The sequence below is a fragment of the Halyomorpha halys genome, unplaced genomic scaffold, assembly GCF_000696795.3.
Source record: "Halyomorpha halys isolate HHAL.00 unplaced genomic scaffold, Hhal_1.1 Scaffold1831.1, whole genome shotgun sequence".
Lineage (NCBI taxonomy): Eukaryota > Metazoa > Arthropoda > Insecta > Hemiptera > Pentatomidae > Halyomorpha > Halyomorpha halys.
This window is the reverse complement of record NW_027108268.1, coordinates 44103-64219: the sequence shown is the minus strand read 5'-3', so window position 1 is coordinate 64219 and position 20117 is coordinate 44103. Positions and strand designations below refer to the sequence as shown.

General features: G+C 32.7%; 1 protein-coding gene across 1 annotated transcript; it reads right to left on the bottom strand.

Annotated features, from left to right (window-relative positions):
- Nucleotides 1-9006: 9006 nt before the first annotated feature.
- On the bottom strand, nt 9007-19254 carry LOC106690710 (putative ankyrin repeat protein RF_0381). Its single transcript, XM_014436230.3, has 4 exons — nt 19176-19254; nt 16404-16492; nt 13767-14201; nt 9007-11433 (listed from the first exon to the last, which is right to left on the bottom strand). Exons 1-4 carry the CDS (start codon nt 19207-19209, stop codon nt 9862-9864), a joined length of 2130 nt encoding a protein of 709 aa, XP_014291716.1. The 5' UTR covers nt 19210-19254; the 3' UTR covers nt 9007-9861.
- Between the last annotated feature and the right edge of the window lie 863 nt (nt 19255-20117).

Sequence of the window (20117 nt, the reverse complement as noted above, 5' to 3'; positions counted from 1 at the left end):
TATGAAAAAACAATAATGTAAAAGAAAAGAACAAGGGATATGAAGAAATATATGGAGAATGGGGAATGAAGAAAGTAAGAAATACAGGAGAATCAATAGGAATAAATAGGAAGAGAATGAAGGCTACGCTGTTTTAAATTGCAGAAAATGCCGTTAGAGTGCTGGTCGACAAAAGGCGTTAGATAGACAATAACCTAACGGTCAAAAGATCGTAGAGATAAAATAGTTAATGTGAGGGTAAAAAAAAAAAAACACATAAAAAGGGGTGAAATCAAAATAATGAGAGCCCAAAAAGTAATAAAATGTATCAATATACAAAGGGTATGTAAAAACGGATATTTTAAGGGGGTGTATGTAAAAACAATGTTATAAAAAAGAAGAAGAAATATGGAGAACAGGAAATGAAGAAAATAAGAGATTCCTGCTAAACTGTTTGGAATTGCAGGAATATTCGTTAGAGTGCATGTCAACAATAGCGTTAGATGAACAGAAATCCAACGGTCAAAAAACAAACGTTGAGATAAAATAGTTTATAACAGATTAAAACATATAAAAACAGTTAAATGAAAAATTATGGGAGCCAAAAGATATTAAAATGTAAAAATATGTAGTGGATGTGTAAAACGGATAATTTAAAATAAAATTATATTATATATGTGTATAAGATTACAGGTGTTTTAATAAATTAATAATTTGGAAATAGGCAAGGGACAGGTTTAGTTTGTCAGGGACTCTAATTGTATAAAAATACTTTCGGATAACAGTTGTTTATTATGGTTAGGAACGGTGGCTAAAATGGAAGTATTATCAAAATCAAAAGAGTGGTTGAATGATAAGATATGTTCAGATAGTTTAGAAGCAGTGAAGTTACGGGAAGAAACGGAATACTTGTGTTGGGTTATGCGGTCTTTGAGTAAATTTTTAGTTTCGCGAATGTAAGATGCGTTATAATTAGGAGTAGAACAAGGGATGGTAGTAAATAAAAGAAAGTTTGTTATGTGCTTTGAAGGTGAGGCGGAGGTTGGGGATAGAAGAACGCAAATGTTTATGGATATTATCTGAAAGAAAAGGGGTGTAAGGTAATGATCTGTATAATGGGATGGAAAGAGATAATGGTGAATTAGGTGTAGAAGGGGTACGATTTTTATAATTGTAGATGAGTTTGTCAATGATTTTGGGAAGAAAGTTGTTGTTTAAAAGGATTTGTTCAATACGGGGGTAGTTAGGAAATTTCAATTTCCTTCATTCTGAAAACCCTGTAGAAGCCTCGTAAAGTGGAACGAAACGTTGGCTCACTATAAATAGTATATTTTCTATTATTTTGAAACATAGGGTCAATCTTCGATCTCCCAACTATATTTTTAATTTTATATATTTTCACTGTTTAATTATTATATTAACTTAGGTGTATATAAAGTTGTGGAGAAAAATCGTGTGTGCCAAAACCAAATTTTCCTGAGCCACAGCCGATTCCCGGTATATGTAACATTAATGTTAATATGTAATATGTATGTTAATAAGTTAAAATTAATTTTTCAGTTACAGACTCTATATGTTATTACAGTCTCAGTTTTAAACTTTTGAGGAGCGGCTTTAACTAATAACTTGAAATTCTAAATAATTATAATGATTTTTGAAGTTTTAGAATAAGAAATTGTTAAAACATTAAAAAGGTCTCTATTTAACTTTTTTCGGCCTTCTGTGCTCTATCGAACTCCACCAAACTTACATCATTGATGCTGCTTTTATAAGTTGGTTAAAATATATAGCTTCTTTTCTTTAATGGTGGAACATCTCACTAACGTGGAACATCTTATTAATGGTGTATTAATGATCGTATTAACATCACATTAATGGTGGAACATCTCTCTACAGCATCCTCTTTCATCACAAACAACTCAACCCATAAAATAAAACTACATAAATTATGCAGTGTATATACAGCTGAATTATATGCAATAGCCTCAGCACTCCACTTCTCCATGACAGTAACGAATACTAATATAGTTATCATTACCGACTCTTTAAGTTCACTAAAAGCCATGAAGATCGTTTACCCGAAACACCCGGTGATCATAAAAATTCACAATTATACCAACATGCTCGAAAACTTGGGAAAAACTGTTTTCTTTATATGGGTGCCGGGTCACGTGGGGATCACTGGAAATGAACTGGCGGACATTGCAGCTAAACAAGCACTTGCTCTTCCAGGTCAGGGCACGGCCATTCTGACACCACAAGAAATAAGTCTTCCAATGAAAAATGAGATATTATCTAGTTGGCAAGCCATGTGGGATGAAAGCCCGCCAAGCAAATTAAAAACCATCAAAAAATCCACTAAACCATGGACCACATCATACCGTTCCAATCGCAGGGAGGAGGTAGCTATTGCCAGATTGAGAATAGGTCATACGAGTTTAACTCATAGATATCTGATCAGTAAGCAGCCACCTCCAAAATGTCAATACTGCAACAGTATACTTACGATCAGTCACATATTTGAAAAATGCCATTTTTATTCTGCGAACTTGAGTAGATTGGGAGTAGGACCGAGTGTATCGGATGCTCTGAATGATGACCAGAAGAACGTGGAAATGGTCTTAGTTTTCTTAAAAAGGAATGGCCTTTTGAATAAGATTTAAACCAGAAAATCTGTTATACATAATAAAAAAATACCAACAGAAGTAATTATTTAAATTTTTTTTCTCGAAATTATTTAAAGTGAAATAGAATTATAGAAATAAAATATAAAGCACGAAACATGGGCGTTGATGACCTCAGGGTTTTACGCCCTTAAGCCCCAGACAACAACAACAATCTCACTAACTAAATTTTTTTTTTTGTTTTTTTTCTTATTCCATAGGTTGTATTGTTGACTGGGGTTACTTTGGGACAACCCTACTAGCTTTGGTACAGTCTGTAGGAGGACCTCTGTGTAGGAAGTAATCCCAATCTACGGTACTATATTTAGAATACGTCTAATTGAAAAATTTATTTTTTGACAGACGTGTCACTAAAAAAAAAAAAAAGCGATATCGGTAATAATGAATTATTATTATTTAGTGATTATTAAAAACAAACGATTTAAATAACAAATCGGTACGATAAATAAATACATAAATTTAAAATTATGAAAAAGGAGGTGAGAGATGCTGTCTAAAGAAAACAAAAAAGTTAACAACTATCTTTTTTACAACGTTTCGCCCCTCTTTGTAGAGCTTCATCAAGGCTTTTGCATTGTACAAGACTGTTTCGAAATCTCTCAAATGGAACAGCCCTGGTAAAGCTCCAAAGTGGGACGAAAAGTCGGCAAATAAATAGTTGTTGACTATTTTTTGTTTTCTTTTGATCGCACTCCTGACAACCTTCTTGTGAAATAAATGAAATTTATTTTAAATGAACATCCATTATATTAAAATTATTCGAATTTCAAAAAGTATTATAACGCTCCCTCCACTAAAAAATAAAATGAAATAATTTGTATTAATTAAATTACATACATTTTAATATCTAAGAGTGAGTAAATAAAAAATATTTAAATTTTAGCATTTAAAACACCCATAATCAAATATTATGTGGCATCTAAAGAGAAAAATAATACCGAACCAGTTGAATATAAATCCCTAATTCAAAATATGCCCGAATCCTTTATAATCTATACAGAAGGATCAGAATCAGACTAATCAGCAGCATCATCCTTTGTAACTAATGATTCAAAGTCAAAATTAAACTCCACAAACTATGCAACATATTCACTCCCGAACTAAATGCAATAGCATCAGCACTTCACTTCTGTTTCTCTTTGAACCACACCAACATAACAATAATTACAGATTCATTAAGCTCGTTAAATGGTTTAGATTATATGTATCCAGGGCATCTGCAAATTTCCTGCATCCATTTTCAATTAAGCACTCTACACAATATGGGTATGTCAGTTACATTTATATGGGTTCCAAGCCATGTAGGCGTCGCAGGGAATGGACTAGCCGATCATGCTGCAAGAGAAGCACTCACGTTTCCGGGACGGGGTAAAGCAATTTTAACTCAATCAGAAATGAGCAAACTTCTTGGAAAGAAAGTCAAAGATAAATGGCAATCTTTGTGGAATGAAAGCCCAATGAGTAAATTAAAAATTATTAAAAAGGATGTCAAGCCCTGGGGCACCTCCAGTCACAAATGCCATAGAGATCCTCTGGTTGTACTGATCAGGCTGAGAATAGGTCACACGAGGCTCACCCACTGCTATCTTATTTCAAAAGAAACGCCTCCGAACTGCCATTATTGCAACAACAATCTGACAATAAGCCATATTTTCCAACAATGTCCATATTTCACACCACATCTCAATAGCTTAAGACTAAACCCAGACATTTCAAAAACCCTCGGAGACGATGATAAAACAATAGAATTAGTGTTTCAGTTTTTAAAATTACAACATTTACTGACAAAAATATGACATTGAAAAAATAATAATAATAAAATAAATAAATAAAATAATGATAATCAAATTAAAAAATAAATTAAATTAAACGAATATAAGCCAAATTAAATAAAATATAAATGACTTTGATGACCAATGAAGTTTGGCGCCACTAAACAAAAACAAACAAACAAAAAATAAAGAGAAAAATATTATTGCTTAAACTTTCCTTCAGGCTATAGCCTTTCAAAATTTTAATGATTTAACTAGGCACGCATATTTCAGAAATTCTTGGGATAATTTAAGCCAATTTTGGAAATTTGGCGAAACTTCTTAATCAACTAAACTCGCTCTCAAAAAACTTCAATTTTGATTTTATTTTGAAATACTATTTCCACTCATTCTTAAGTAAAACCGTGGCTGTTTATGTCAATTGTAAGAAAAAAACTCTCTTCTCTCACAAGTACAAAACCTTAAAATATGAAAACTGTATGCGACCTAGAAGTTTCCAACCTATCTGCAATTTAAATTTTGAGCCCCCTCAGAACTGCAAAAACGTTTTCCTTGATGCTATTGTAGTAGTATTGAGGTTTTATGGGCTGCTCTGTCAAAATATGCCGCTGTTTTTGACGTAAATAATCAATGAAACCAGTTAGTAATTAAAGTTATTTTTTATTTAAACAAAAATTATATTATGATACTCACCAATAAAACGCTAGCTGCTAAATATTTGTTCGATCGATCCTCTGTGCAGTATTTATCCTTCGTGATAACCACCATTCCCTAATGGGTATTAGGATCAGCAATAGCTTTATAGCTCGGAGAAATTCCCAAATTAATAAACAAGTTTAAATATAGACTATATATAGCTGTAATATAATAACTTAAGAGTTAGGACTTGTGTCTAACTATCACATATAAGTGTAAAACTAACAATAAATATAGAATAATTAGATTTATAGAATTATAGATTTTATCAATAAAACGGGCCCAGGTAACACACCAAATTATATGGAAATTGAGTCTGTTTCAACTAATTTCTAATGGATAATAACTAAAAAAGGAAAAAAATGACAAACCGAAAATAATTCGAATTTCGAGTTTTCAAAGTTTAAATTTTGGCAGAGCAGAAGCTTGGCAGACACGTTTCTTTTGTGTCATTGCTAACCCTAGTTTCATATGAGTCAAAAACAAAGAGCTATGAAAGAATTCGATTTTTTGAGTTTTTAAAGTTGAATTTTAGATTGCTTCTGACTGATTGGCATATTCCTTAAGTTTTACTCCAAACTATATTTAGTTTAGGTTCTTACGTATCAACGCTACCGCAGCAAAAATTCTGCTAATGCGCCAATCCATACCTAAAGTTTTTGCAACAAATTATAGATTAAATAACTTTATGTACAATCAAAACACTTTAAAATTCAAGACATTTTATTTGTGTAAAGTAGTCAATCAGATTTCGGTGGAAAATGGGCCGATATGGAATTTAATATAAATTCAAAACAGTCCCTATTTTCTTGCACCTGATGCTGTCTCCATATAAACTCTGATAAATAGGATTTCAAATGATGTCTCACCGTCCCCCTATGTCTCTTGTTCCTCCATTTAGCACTACCCCACATTCTTTCAACTGTTTGTGTATGAACTCGTGTGTCAGAATCAATAAAATTGTATTTATGATTAACCTTAGCATGTAGGAATCCTTCTTTTAATATTCTATTTGTTTGCAAACCTTTCCAACTTTCAGAATAAATTGTGCTGTCATCTGCAATGTTTTCAATAATTTTATCAAGAAGGGTAGAGCCAGTTCTATTAGGAACAGACAACAAAACAAAATTTGTGACAACAAAACGAATCTTTTGTATCTCTACATATATCACCAAACACCCACCCACTGTTCGGGTAATACTTGACCACAATTATTTTATATTAAACAAATTTTTATTAAATTTATTAAACAAACTTTCATCAATTTCCACAATGCAATGTGGTCCACCTATCTTCTTGTTTAGTTTATTTTCCATATCCAAGATACATAATTCACCTATGTAATTATTCCAGTCTATAACAGTTTTATCTGATAAATCAAGCTGCTTTACAGAAAATTTAACCTATGTCAGCTCCTCGCACCAGCAGTATATGAATTTTAAAGCTGAACAAAATTGAATTCTGCTCAACTCAAACCTATCTTTTCCAAGTCCCACTTGCTGATCACTCTGTCTTAAATTACATTTCCAAAAGTTACCTCTACCAAAATATAGTTTCATGTCATGGGAATTGCTACATGTACGTTTTTAAAGTAAAATATTTCGCTCCTGAAGAAATAAAATTGTATCTTGTTCAATTTTTGGCAAATCCCAAATACGCATTTTGGTAACACTAAAAAACGGGGTCAAAAATTAGGAAAGAACAAGGCAAGAAGAAAACCGAACATAACTTCGTGCGAGTACGAACAATTACTGTGATAACTGTTTTTTTCACGGCCTCTTGTTCTACTAGTTCTGCTCGAGGACTATCGATTAAGAATATCGATAGCTTTAAATTCGTCTGTTGAATAAATTATATCATTGGATATCAGTCTACTGCGTACAGTATCTCAAAGATGTATGTTAATAATTCCTAACGTTGTTCATAAACAAAAAAAATCAAATTTTGTTATTTTTGATGAATTAATAATATTTTTTTGTTTAATTTTCATTCTTAAGTAAATTTTGTTTGGAAATAAAAAACAATTTCTTGACCTTTAGGAAATTATTTTGTATTCAATAAAATTGGTTTTTAGACCATTATGTTACAATACGTTTATTTCAATAAATAAAGTTTCGTTTCAGTTATGATAAATAATTAAAACAAATTTAGTTTAAGAAAACCTAAGCCAAAACTCATACGAAGCATTTCGAGTTACCATTGCTAACAGACCGACTGTAATTTCTCATAAGATCAAAGGATGTAAATTATAATTCCGAAGTTTGTTACATCCTATATAATTTTTTAATTAAAGAAATATTTAAAAATAAATAAGTTATCTATGTTAGTACAATGACGTATTTTGTTTGACTCCTTAGTAAATTATGCAATTTTTCTGGCAATAAGAGGATAAAAATACCCTTTAATCAAATTGTTACGACCCGAACTCTAAGGTCATCGACAAATGGAACATCGTCATTTGTTTGTCAACATGCAAAATTTAACGACATTAATTTTATAAGGACCAGAGTTCAGAAAAGATAATATTTAAAAATACTTTTACAATTAGACTGGGCCACTAGATACTGGGAAGAAAATTACTTGGGTTAGAACTAATCAATAGATGTAGATAAGTTGTATTTTATTCCTAACTAATACTATATGCCATAGATAATAACAAACAGCGCTATATCTTACCATTTGTTTATTACAGAAATTAGAAAAATGGACTAAACTAAGTTGTAAGGAGCTAATAATTTTAAATGACAAAATAATAGAAAAGAAAGGTAATCTTTATACTTTAGGATACTCAAATATGTGCTCAACCTCAACTTACTTTAATGCCACAGAAACAATAATTTCAAATCAAAATCTACTCTCGATACAGTAAATAAATAGTTTATTTCCATAAAACATTGCTAAATAGTTTTAAATTAACTCGGTGCAACCCATGACAACGGTGTTGTCATTTCACATAAGTAAATTAATTTTTTTTTTTTAATAATTTATTTATTGTTATTTACAACTGTATACACATATATACAACAAGTAAATTTGCTCTAGGTGACATAGTGACATGATACAAACATGTGGAGAATCTATCCACTGATAGAACTTCAATTAAATTAAATTTAAAAAAAAAAAAGTAATAAGTAAGAAATAAATAAAACAAAATAATGAAATCAAAATGAAATAATTTTTTGAAGTAGAAATAAAATGGTGGTGGTATTTCTTGAAATGTGGAATTATATATCTATCTTTTACCCAAGTTTCAGAATGGACTATACATATTGTGTGTGTGTGTGTGTGTGTGTGTTCAATGAGCTGGGGCTTACTCCCCCTTGTTGAAATCCTGCCTACGTCTATGGTCAATTATATTTAATTCAACCTAAAAACCTAAATTGTTTAAAAAATGAAAATCATAATCCAATAAATACAATCCACCGTTTCATTTCAAAATGGAGGCCAATTGGCAGCTGTGTCAATTCAAAGTTAAAAATTGAGTATGTATAGTAAAAAATATTAAAATTGTAAATATTAACATATTATCAACTGTAAATTCAAAGTAAACATATGTTATTTTGATTATTTTATTCTATAGTGAGGCAAATAAATTTTGTGATTTTGGAATTCATTGTTTTTGAGTGGTTTTGAAAAAAAAATAATTTTAACATGGAATTCAATACCTTTTCTTTTATTTTAATTAGTCTAAGCATGTGTAGTGTGGTGGGACAGAGTGATCTAGATACCTTTTTTTTTTTTTTTTGTTCAAAATCATTTCACCTGAAAATAACCAGTGTCCTATTGCCAAAGTCGTACCAATAGGTTCTTCTATTCAGAAAGTCAGGACTTCTTTTCAGACATATTTACACGTGAAAATATGTCTGTTCTCCATCATCGTTCCGTTCCTTCTGTGTGACCGCTTTCCATATCGCATGTTTCTAAAATACTTGGACATTTCATATTTTGGATTGGAATATGTTTATATATGACTAAAATACCATTTTAGAAGATTTCGTAATTAAAAAATTTCTGTCTTCCAACTACTACATATACCTTGCTAACTCTGCCAAATCTCTCATTATCGACGTAAAGAAAGGAAATTAATATACAAATAAACTGAAAAAAATATAAACAGCTCAGGTTTTATTTTAGGCTAGGTAAAGTAGCTACATGCGGAGATAAAATCAAAGAGGGAAACTAACTTAACAATAATTGTTTTGAATATTGGATAATATTTGCACTCTCCTAATATCTGTACTTACCTAGGGTCAACAAATTTTAAACTTAACTTAAACAAAGAAAATTGATATAAGCTATCTCATCTCTTTCTCTAATAAAATGTTTGTTAAAGGTTTGAAATGAATTATACCAAATAAGATCAGGTTTTTATTAATGATAAGAGAAATCTTAAAACCAATCATCATAGGAATATAAAAATAGTACAACAAACTATACAGATAATAATAAAGTGCAACAAACGACACAATTACTGCAGAAAATAAAACAAATATAAAATATATTATTTTTTAAAACCCATTTACAAATTCATTAAAAAGTAAAATTATATATGTAATGATACTAATTTTAACTACCTAAAAATGCATTGCAATGTATTAGCACACAAAATACATCTTAATTTACGAAAAACAATTTAATAAAATCTCATTTTGCTGTCAAATATTTAATAGAACAGTAAATGAATAAGCATGACGGGTATTCGAACGCTATTGGCTTTGATAATGTTGACGTTACTCGACCCCACCATTTGATTTAAGGTAATTTCTTATGTCCTCCTTACTTGCAAAGCCTAAAGCAGTCAGTCCATTGGTGTTCCTGTTATTGAGAGGCGCCCCTCGGTCAATTAGTAGTTTTACAATATCCAAATGGCCATAGTATGATGCTAATATTAGTGGTGTAGAGCCCCCATTAGCTCTAGCAAATACCTCTGCCCCACGGTCCAACAGCTCGCTCACTACGCTAACGTTCCCTCCTCTTGCTGCTTCATGGAGGGCTGTGAATCCACTGTTGTCCTTATAATTAAGAGGCACTCCTCTACCAATAAGAAGCTTAACAATATCCAAACTGCCTCTAAATGATGATAACATTAGGAGTGTTTCGCCCCAGTTATTCTTAGATGTTATATCAGCTCCACGGTCCAAAAGTATGGTTAGTACACCAATATGCCCTCCTTGTGCAGCCAGATGTAGAGGGGTGTATCCGTTAATATCTTTTCCGTCCAATTGGGCTCCATTATCTAACAAGGTTACTACACACTCAACACAGCCCCCTTCAGCGGCGTAGTGAAGCGCAGTCCGACTTCGCTTACTCTTGAGTGTTAGATCTGCACCACTGTGCAATAAATAAGTGACTAAAATGTTTGAGTTTGAATTATTTGCTCCACTCATAAGAGCAGTGACACCATTGTTATCCTTTATGTCTATCCCTGCACCACGTTGGACTAGAACCTTCACCACTTCCAGAGATCCATTGGTCGAAGCAGTATGGAGAGCTGTTTCGCCTTTTTTTGTTGTAAAATTAACATCCGCACCTAAATCTAGTAGCATTCTAGCAACAGATGGATCAGTAGTGATATGCAAAGGCGCAACTCCATATTTGTTTCTGATGTTAACTTGCAATCCACGACCTTTCAATATTTTGAGCATTTCAGTTGCATTGTTCGAACGAACTATCAAATGTCCTAAGGTGTCATTATTTTCGAATCTGAAATTTGGTAAAGTTTTATATTTTAAAAGTACTTTAAACATATCAACATTCGATGACGCAACTACCATCTTCAGAAGACACTTTCCCATTTCCGTAACCAAGCTGACTTCAGCCACTCTTTGCAGTAATATCTCCGCGCTCTGTACATTGCCCGCTCTGACAGCCAGTGCTAGCGGCGTTTCGCCGAGGTGGTTCTTTGTGTTAGGATCTAGCCCCGCCTCCAGTAAGGCCTGTAGTGCTCCATTCTTGCCAGCAGCTGCCGCGATGTGGAGATAAGAATTACCTTTCAGGAAACGCTTCCCAATTTTAGCACCAGCCAATAACAGTCCCTTGATCGATGGAACACTGTTTTTTTTAATAGCTTCTTGCAAAGGAGTAGCGCCTTCAACGTTTCGAAGTTCAAGATCTGCCTTCAGGAACCCGAGTGCAGCAATAGAGGATGTGCTGCTAGTCTTCACGGCTAAATGAACGAGGCTGTCTCCAGACTGAGTCGACCCATTGACATTTCCTCCTTCATTGGCTATAGAAATAATATTACATGCACTACTGTCAATTACGGCTTTCTCCAATTTCTGCCCCAAATCGTCACTGCTTCCCTGGAAATGAAATATAGAGTTAAATTATTTTATTAATTGGAGAAGTTTGTCGGGGGGTGCGGTCAGCAAAGAACATAAATAAACAAAACCATATTTATTTATTTTATGCCGACGTTTCGACCTGAGTTTCAGGTCTTCATCAGGGGTTATGGTGTAAAAGGTAGGCTAGTAACTGATTATTTTAATTCCTCTTTCCAGGTAGTTATTGGCAATATCGAATATATATTATATACATTTTTTGCCACAATAAGTGGCAATATAGCGGTTTGAGTCAGCTGTTACTTCGATGTTAGCTGACTGAGAAGATCAGCTGATCGAATGTATACGAGATGTACTGAATCCAATAAAGTCAGTATGTTACAGCAGTCTAAGCGTGTCAGATCTTATTCCCTCTTCTCTTTTTTGACATTTTGCTTTCGCAGATACTTAAGTGGTGCCGAAACCAGGGACCTTTAGATACCACAACAAATTTTAGTCTAAAAAAAAAAAATGGTTTTTCTTTTTCTTTGTTCTCTCTGATTTATAGCAGGTAACGTAATAGTGAGAGCAGCAGTTCTAAACATCGTAGGTTAGAACTTCACCAACCTACTTCCAGCTGCAGCCAACCAACCTCTAGCGGCAGACAACCGACCTGTACCTGCAGTTAACCCGGAGATGGAGGTATTACCAGAAGTCTCTTTACCGCGAGCTCATGCTACGACGTTAGAATGGATTAAGGTCCGTACGGCAACCGTCCAGGACTTAAGGAAAGCTGTGTTGGACTTGGAAAAATTCACCGGAGAAACTGGAGAATTAAATCACTTTTTAAAAGGACGTGACCGACTAATAAGCCGAATTGAATCGAAGTCTATCGAAAATCTACTCGATAGCGAAGATGCAGAGCCAATAAAAGCAGCGGTAGTCTGCAGAGTAAAGAGAAACATCCTCGATCAGATTCAGGCGGACGAAGAGACCCCTTGGAGAAGTATCAAGGAAAGATTAAAGAAGGCGTACGGAGGAGGACGATGGGTACCAGAGGAGGACATATTTATGATGATCAGAGAGACAAAGAAACCGAAACGGTCTAGTGGGCAATATGCCGTGGATCTCCTGGCACGCTTTAACAGAATAAAAGATAAACTCAGCATAATGATGGAAATCATCCAGGTACAGGGTCGGATGCAGTTCTTATCCCTGGTTTCAAAGATACAGTTGGCAAAGGAGCTAGGGAAGTGCTTTTCTTGCAGCTAGATCAGCAAGTTCGTTTCCTGTGATTTCTACATGGCTCAGAATCCACACAAATTGCACTGATCAGGGTGGTTAGATAGTAATGGATCATAGAAATTTTAGGGTGTTTCGGGTACATTTAATCTATGGCTTTTAGCAAACTTATTCAATCTGTTGTTATTATTATGGTGTTTTTTAGGGTCTATGACGAACAGAAATATATTGCTACCGCCATTGCATTTAATTCAGCTGTGAATACGTCACATAGCTTGTGTAGTATAATTTTATGTGTGAGAATAATTGTCCAATTACGTCTTTTCGGTATGTATTACTCTATATGAAATCACTCTAAGTGTCGGTCGATACAAAAATACTTTGGAGCCACAGAAGCTTTGTCCAGCTTCTAATGGCACGGCACTGGAGAATTGTTTCCATTTTTTGACAAATTGCTCCGCGTATCAGGAGAACTGAATGCGATACATGCCGAAACTAAGCACTACTAACCGAAATAAATTTTATGAGTTTCTGTCTGTACCCTAAGGATTGGATCTTAAGCTCTTATTTATAAATGTAACACAAAACCTTTTGCTTAGAGCTGGATACCAATTGTCCCAATAGGAGTTATAGTTTTTGTTTTGTTTTTGTAATGTTATTAAATATGCAGTGACGCTTTTTTTTTATTGCAACGAATGTAGGTAACCCTATATAGGATACCTATCTTCCCAATAGAAGGTATAGTTTTTGGCCTTTTTTTTTTTTTAATATTATTAAATATGAAGTGACGTTTTTGTTTTATTATTTTATTCTAACGAATGAGGATAGCCCGGGTTGGGTTATATTGTTGGTTATTATTTTATACCAACGATCTTTAACTCATCATTTTTGTAAAATTACTACAATTGATTATTTATTTTGTGTATTTCACAGGCTAACTCTATTTGTACGGAGGTTGCCCCATAAACAATTAAATAAATTATAATTAATTAATTAATAATTAATTAAGCACTCAGCACTCTATACAATTCACCAAACAGTCTTGCACACTGAACTTAAACCAATGACCAGAACAACGTTTAAATATAACTAGTAGCAGTTAATATTTAAAGATTTATTATAAAAAGTCATACCTTCGGATGTAAAGTAATCCCATGGACCTCTGCGAGAGAAGAAATGATCGCTAACACATGTGAGGGCAATTTCAGTGATCCATTGGCTACCTGTGCATCGGCCTGACTCATCGCAGCCTTTATGTCCTTGTCTTGGAAACTGAAGTCCTCCCTCAGCCATAGCCTGAGGTGCCAGGACTGCAGTTGATGAACTTGGTGCGTACATTCAGCCAGGACGGAACAAGTATCCATGTCTCCAGTGACTAAACAGTTGACCAGAGACAGGAGGAGAGCCTGCGGGCTGGTGAGTTCCATTGGACTGATGGTGGTCATTCTGTAGCTGTACGCGGCTGCGCCAAACTTTATGCCCGATTGCAGCATACTGTCGCTCACGTTGGGGCACAGAGATCTCACCAACGTTTTCTGTTCACAGTCGGTAGCAGAAACGTCTACACACTAAATAAATGAAAAATTATAATTTTTTTTTTATTATAATCTATTTATGATATTTACAACTGTATTAAAATATATACAACCAGTAAATTTGTTTGTTAAAACCAGCAGTTTGTTAAAAAATGGTATGATACAAACATGTGGCGAATCTACCCATTGATAGAAATTCAATAACATTTCTAGAGAAGATCTAGAGTCCCTCTTCTATTATGAGGAGAAGCCAGGTTAGAAACAAGTGAGTTTGGATTGTTCGGAAGTTTATCATGAAAGGAATGGTATCTGGTTCTGGCCAATTCGGCAACAAATGGAAGATTGAGGTCCTGATAGATGACGATTTGTGGCAAATTAAGGAGGATTTTACGAAGGATTTTGGACTGTAAGGATTGGATAGGAGAGTTATTATAGTCATGCAGATGAGTCTTATGTAATGGGTCTTATGTAAGTGTATACGGTTTGCCAGGAAAATGAAAATCGACAACGTCGGAATCGACGAGCAGTTTCCTGTCTTTTCAGTCTTGCATGAGGATTCCAAGGCAGTAGTTTGTCCAGTAGTAGTCCTAAGTAACAGATCTATGTGACAGGAATAAGTGGAGTATAATTAAATGATACTGTGGGGCAGAAAGTCATGGGTTTACGACGAACGGTAAATGTAATTTGGTAGGATTTATTTTAATTTTCCAGTTTTGGCACCATTATTCAAGGATGATGATGTGGGATTGGAGGGTTTTGGAAACAATGGAAGTGGATTTTTTATTGTGCATGATTTTACCACGCCTTCCAAGGTGAAGTACGCCTAGTACTTCCAAATATATACTAACCCGTTTAACCCTTCTAACCCTCTATTTGATGTTCGACCCTTAATCCGACTGCCTAATGATTACTTTTCAGTGATTGATTTCTTATCTAGCTAAAAAAAAATTGAGATGAATGTACTGAAATTGCCTTGAGCATCATATTCATTTTAGTTTAAGAAATTTTGTAGGTGTTATGATTATTAATATCTAAATATGTAGTTGGTGTTTGATTTGTTTAGAAAAAAAAATACCATGAATTGTGCCTTAATTTCTCAAATATAGATTTTATACACCGTATGTGTTAAGAACACCGCTTTAATTTTGTTAATAGTATTTTTTATTAAATGAAAATTAGTGAAACGACATTCTTAAGGTTGTAGAATTCTAACACAAGAAGACAAAAGAATATTCGAAATCCGCTACTCTTGTACAGGAATTCAATATGATCCACAGAACATGACATCAAAATAATAGACTACCCAAACAATATGAAAAATTACAAAATAATCGTTTAGTTTTTACATTTTAGTATTTGAACTAAGCAAACAAACCTATTACATACAAGTCCTGAATTAAGTAATGAAATTACAACTGGTAAAGTAAATATTGTTAGATATATGACTTGAGATATCGTCAAAATAATTTACAACTATTGATTTGCCGACGTTTCGTCCCATTCACCGATTTTTTTTATATTCTTATCATTGCTTATTTTATATTAATACTATTTTATTTCTTATTTTCTTTTACTTGTATATAATTTTACTTTCATTTATTTTTACATAATATTAACCCTACCTTAACTTACCATTTTATATCTTATGATCCTATTATGTTAAAATGTTTTTAGTAACTTTTTGATTATTTTTAGCACCAAAGTGAAGCGAAACGTCGGCAAATAAATAGCTGTTAACTATTCTTGTTTCTTTTGACCGAAAACCTGACCATCTTCTTCATAGTTTGGAAAAATACTGTCAATTATTTATACATATAATATAAATATAAATACCCGATTCGATTAAGAAAAATCTAGAGCATTACTACTTATTTATCATATTAAATTTGTTAAACTGTAATTAATCTATAATTAATTGTGTTAAACTGTTAAAAAATGTATTCTTGTTAGGAACAAAATTTATATTCCTTACTACCACCTCAAGGAAACCTGAAATATGAATTTTTATAGCAAAAGAAAAATGTAATTTCTTTTTTAATTATTTTCGCGTTCCACTCTCCGAATTTTTTTATTTATTTTTTTCGGATATCATGAAAATAGCTGTACCTTACATATGAGGCCACCTATTCACACAAAACTTAGGGACGGGTATAGAGTTGTTAGAGAAAGTGTGTGATAGACGTATCACAACATTTTTTATTTTTAATAATAAGGAAAAATCAGTTTAAAACTTACCCATGAAGGGACTATGAATGTAGTCAGTAGCAAGATGACAAAGAGGAACATTTTCGCAACAATTTGGCTGATGTGATGAATAAAATTATCTGAAAATAAATTATTAAAGTTATTTAATATAAAAAAATAACACTATTATTTGAAACTTTTATAATTATGAGGCGTTACCAAATATTAAATGGTTATACCTTCATAAAAGATTTATAACCGTTAAAAGTAAGTTTGTAACTAACTAGAGAGTGTTTGAACATTTAAGGCATCTTTAAGATCATGCTGCTAATATATGTATATATATATTTTTGCTAAGTATTCTGAAGAACAAAAATTAATAATTAAACAATTGATTTGTCAGTTATATACTTTAAATATCATTAAAGCTTTCGTAGTAAACGTTTGAGGGAGCCTGAAGCAATTAATTCGAAATCCTAAATAAGTATAATGAAATTTGTTTTGTTTCAGTTTTAGAATAATTAACTTTTAAAATATTGTGTTTATGTTTAGGAAGGACATATGAATACTTCCTTGAAATATATGTTAAGCCCTGAAATGGGGGAGTATTCTATAATATTTTCTAACAACAAAGGTATTAGCCATCCATCATCAACATATATTATATACAAAAAAGATAAAGGTTATTTGGATCGATTACACTTTTTGATAGAATTTTTAGAGAAATCGGTGGATAGGAACAGAGTGAAAACCCACCTAAAGACATCATAAAGCATCTGAACCATCATGCTTAGTAGTTAAAAGACATTTTCTAGAACAAATGACAAGCGATATAGGAAAAACTAATTTTATCAATTAATCCTGGTATACAATTTAGTTTAAAAAATTTATGATTATTAATCTTTACAACTTCTTTTTCCTTTTTGTTCTGTATATCCTTGTCTGTTTTATTACTATCTATATTTTTATTTTTACAAAAGTCCGTAATACTACTTTGGTTAGGTTTTTTTAAATTACTCAAACTCTTGCAATTTATATTAATATTTTCTTTATATTTCATATTATTCTCAAGAGTTGCCTCTATTATACTAACATTAACCTTACCTATGGGATTGTTAATTCTTTCATACCACAGTTTATTAATTTATTTTTTTCGGATAAAAGTTTTCAATAAGAAAATTATAAATTTGTGCTTTTATATTTAAAAAAAAATCTTCATCTGTTAATAGTATCGCTTTTTAATCGGGCTTCTAGCTACATATATTTGTTTTGAGTACGGGTGGTTTGAATTAAAATTTAATATTATATTACTAGTTTTGTCTTTCTGAGACCTGAAGATGGGTGACAACTCCGAAACGTTGTTTTCATTAAAATGAAATAAAATATATATGAAACAAGGACGAGTATTTGTTATTCATTCAACATTTCTAATTAGTTTAAAAAAAAACTCTTCCAGGAGAAAATTTTATTTTAAGTTTATAAGTATTTCATATCATATTAATTGTTTTTCTATTCCAAAAGGAGGGATGTGACGGCCGTGGGGGTTGGAGCGCAGGTCCCAGTTAAAGATTCCAAGTTGGTCGAAATTTTTAGTAATCAAATTTTTATTGTTTAAATAAAATAGTGAGTATTCAAATTAAGTCTCAAAACACTCTTTATTATTTCTTTAAAGGTTCAAAAGTTTCGGCCAATTCAGCTATCCCATTGATCAATTTTAAATAATTTAAAAACTTTTTCCAGGCTAATCTGCCCAGATCATTACTTTCAGTCAAATTTCCCTATTTTGTCTCTTTTCCATTAAATTTTAAAACTTTATAGTACAGATTAACTTAACGCTACTGTGATAAGAATCAATTGTGTGTTAAGAATAAAAAATATGTTAATTTGACTGAAGTTAACCACCTGAGCAGACTTTATATCTTTTCGAAGGGTGTGTTAAATTATATATAATAAAAATCTACATTGTGAAGTATATTCGGAAACATTTTTTAATCAAAACTTGGGCCAGATTTGTTTTTAGTAACTTGATAAACATCTATACTCAAATTTTCAATAAAATCTACAAATAAAAATTAGTGAGCACGGTTCGGAACGTTGTGGGTTCAATTCCCACCTGGGGCAGTTAAACATTCATTTTTCGGCGATCCCGAAGAATGAATCTTGACACTCCCACCATGGTTAGTACGCGACGACAACAAGGTTGCCGCCAGGAGATGCCAAAAAAGATCACCAGGTCCACTTACCAAACTTGTTTCCCCCCACCAATACTAGTACCATTACACCTAAATGATTAAGAAAAAAGCATATAATTGATTTTATTTTTTGAAGAAAAAATAAACTATTAAATAAGATTTAAACCGTAAATTTAAAAACATTTAAATATCACATTGGAATATACATTTTTTTTTTTTAACAATTACCTATATCAAATTAAAAAATGTCTTAACCTTGAGATTGAAGTATGAAATATGAAACATGGGCAATGATGATCATTGGGTTTACGCTCGGAACCCTTTCGAACAACAACTTTGTATAATTTTTTTTCCTAAAACATTCTGAACTAATGCCGTGGCTCCTTATGTGGTCGGTCTGTAAGAAGAGACTCTCCTCTTTTTGACTTGTACAAAACTTCCTAATATATAAAACTTTTGAGCTCCCTCCAAAAGAAAAAGAAATTTTCTTATAAATATTAAGTGTTTTCGGTCTCGTCAATCGAAAACAGCCTTCACTATAAAAACTATAGTTGTTTTAATGAGTTTACTGAGTAATTTATTTTTTATTATTTTTTCTTGTAAAAAAATCAATTATTGTTATGTTACTCACCTAAAGAACGCTCGGTGCTGAATGTGTACTCCATCGATTCTATCTGCAAAATTTATCCATTCTGATAACCTCCACCAAGATAACCCATTAGGAACAGCGATTTCGACATTAATGGGGAAAATTCAGTTTTGTAAACACAAACAACACGTACACGTACAATCAAACTTCATATAAACGTAATTACCAGGCTGTTTACGTCTCATTACACCTCCTTCGCTGTTAACGGTTTCAAAGCAGCATTGCATACTGAATTCTAACAACGTATCGATCAATTCATTACAATTTCGATTAGTAGTACTATCGATTGAGCTTTGAATCCTGTATAGTATTATAAATACACAACACCGAATACTGACTAAAATGGGAAAGCCACTTATGTCAGAAAAGAAAAATGAAACCAGCTTCTGTCGCATGAAGTACTAATCCCAGAAGAGAAATTTCGGATGGATCCTCCATGTCACTTAGTATGGTGGGAAAAGGGATTGTATATTACAATTTTATTATTCCTCAAATTTTATTAGTTTCTTTAATTTTATTGTAAACTCAATGTGATACACAGTCTACGTAAATTGGTTATAACAAAAATATTACTGGGATCTGCAGATCAAGCGTCCCTATCATTTAGGGGTACTCTTATGTCTGGTACCACTCCTAATCTACTTAAATTCGAGGTATATAGATGCCATTCCTGAAAGATGAAGTGTTGTTACGGTTGCCATGGTGAAATAAAAAACACTGGCGATATCTGCGTAGCCCAGGGGTGTTACAATTGCCATGGTGAAATAAAAACACTGGCTAGATCTGTGTAGACAAGAGGTGGTACGGTTGTCATGGTGAAAACAAAACACGAACTATATGTTTGAGACGAGTGGGTTTTGTTTGAGTGAAGGCGATAGTTTGATTATGGAAACTCGTATGTTCAGACGAGTGAGTTTTGGTTTT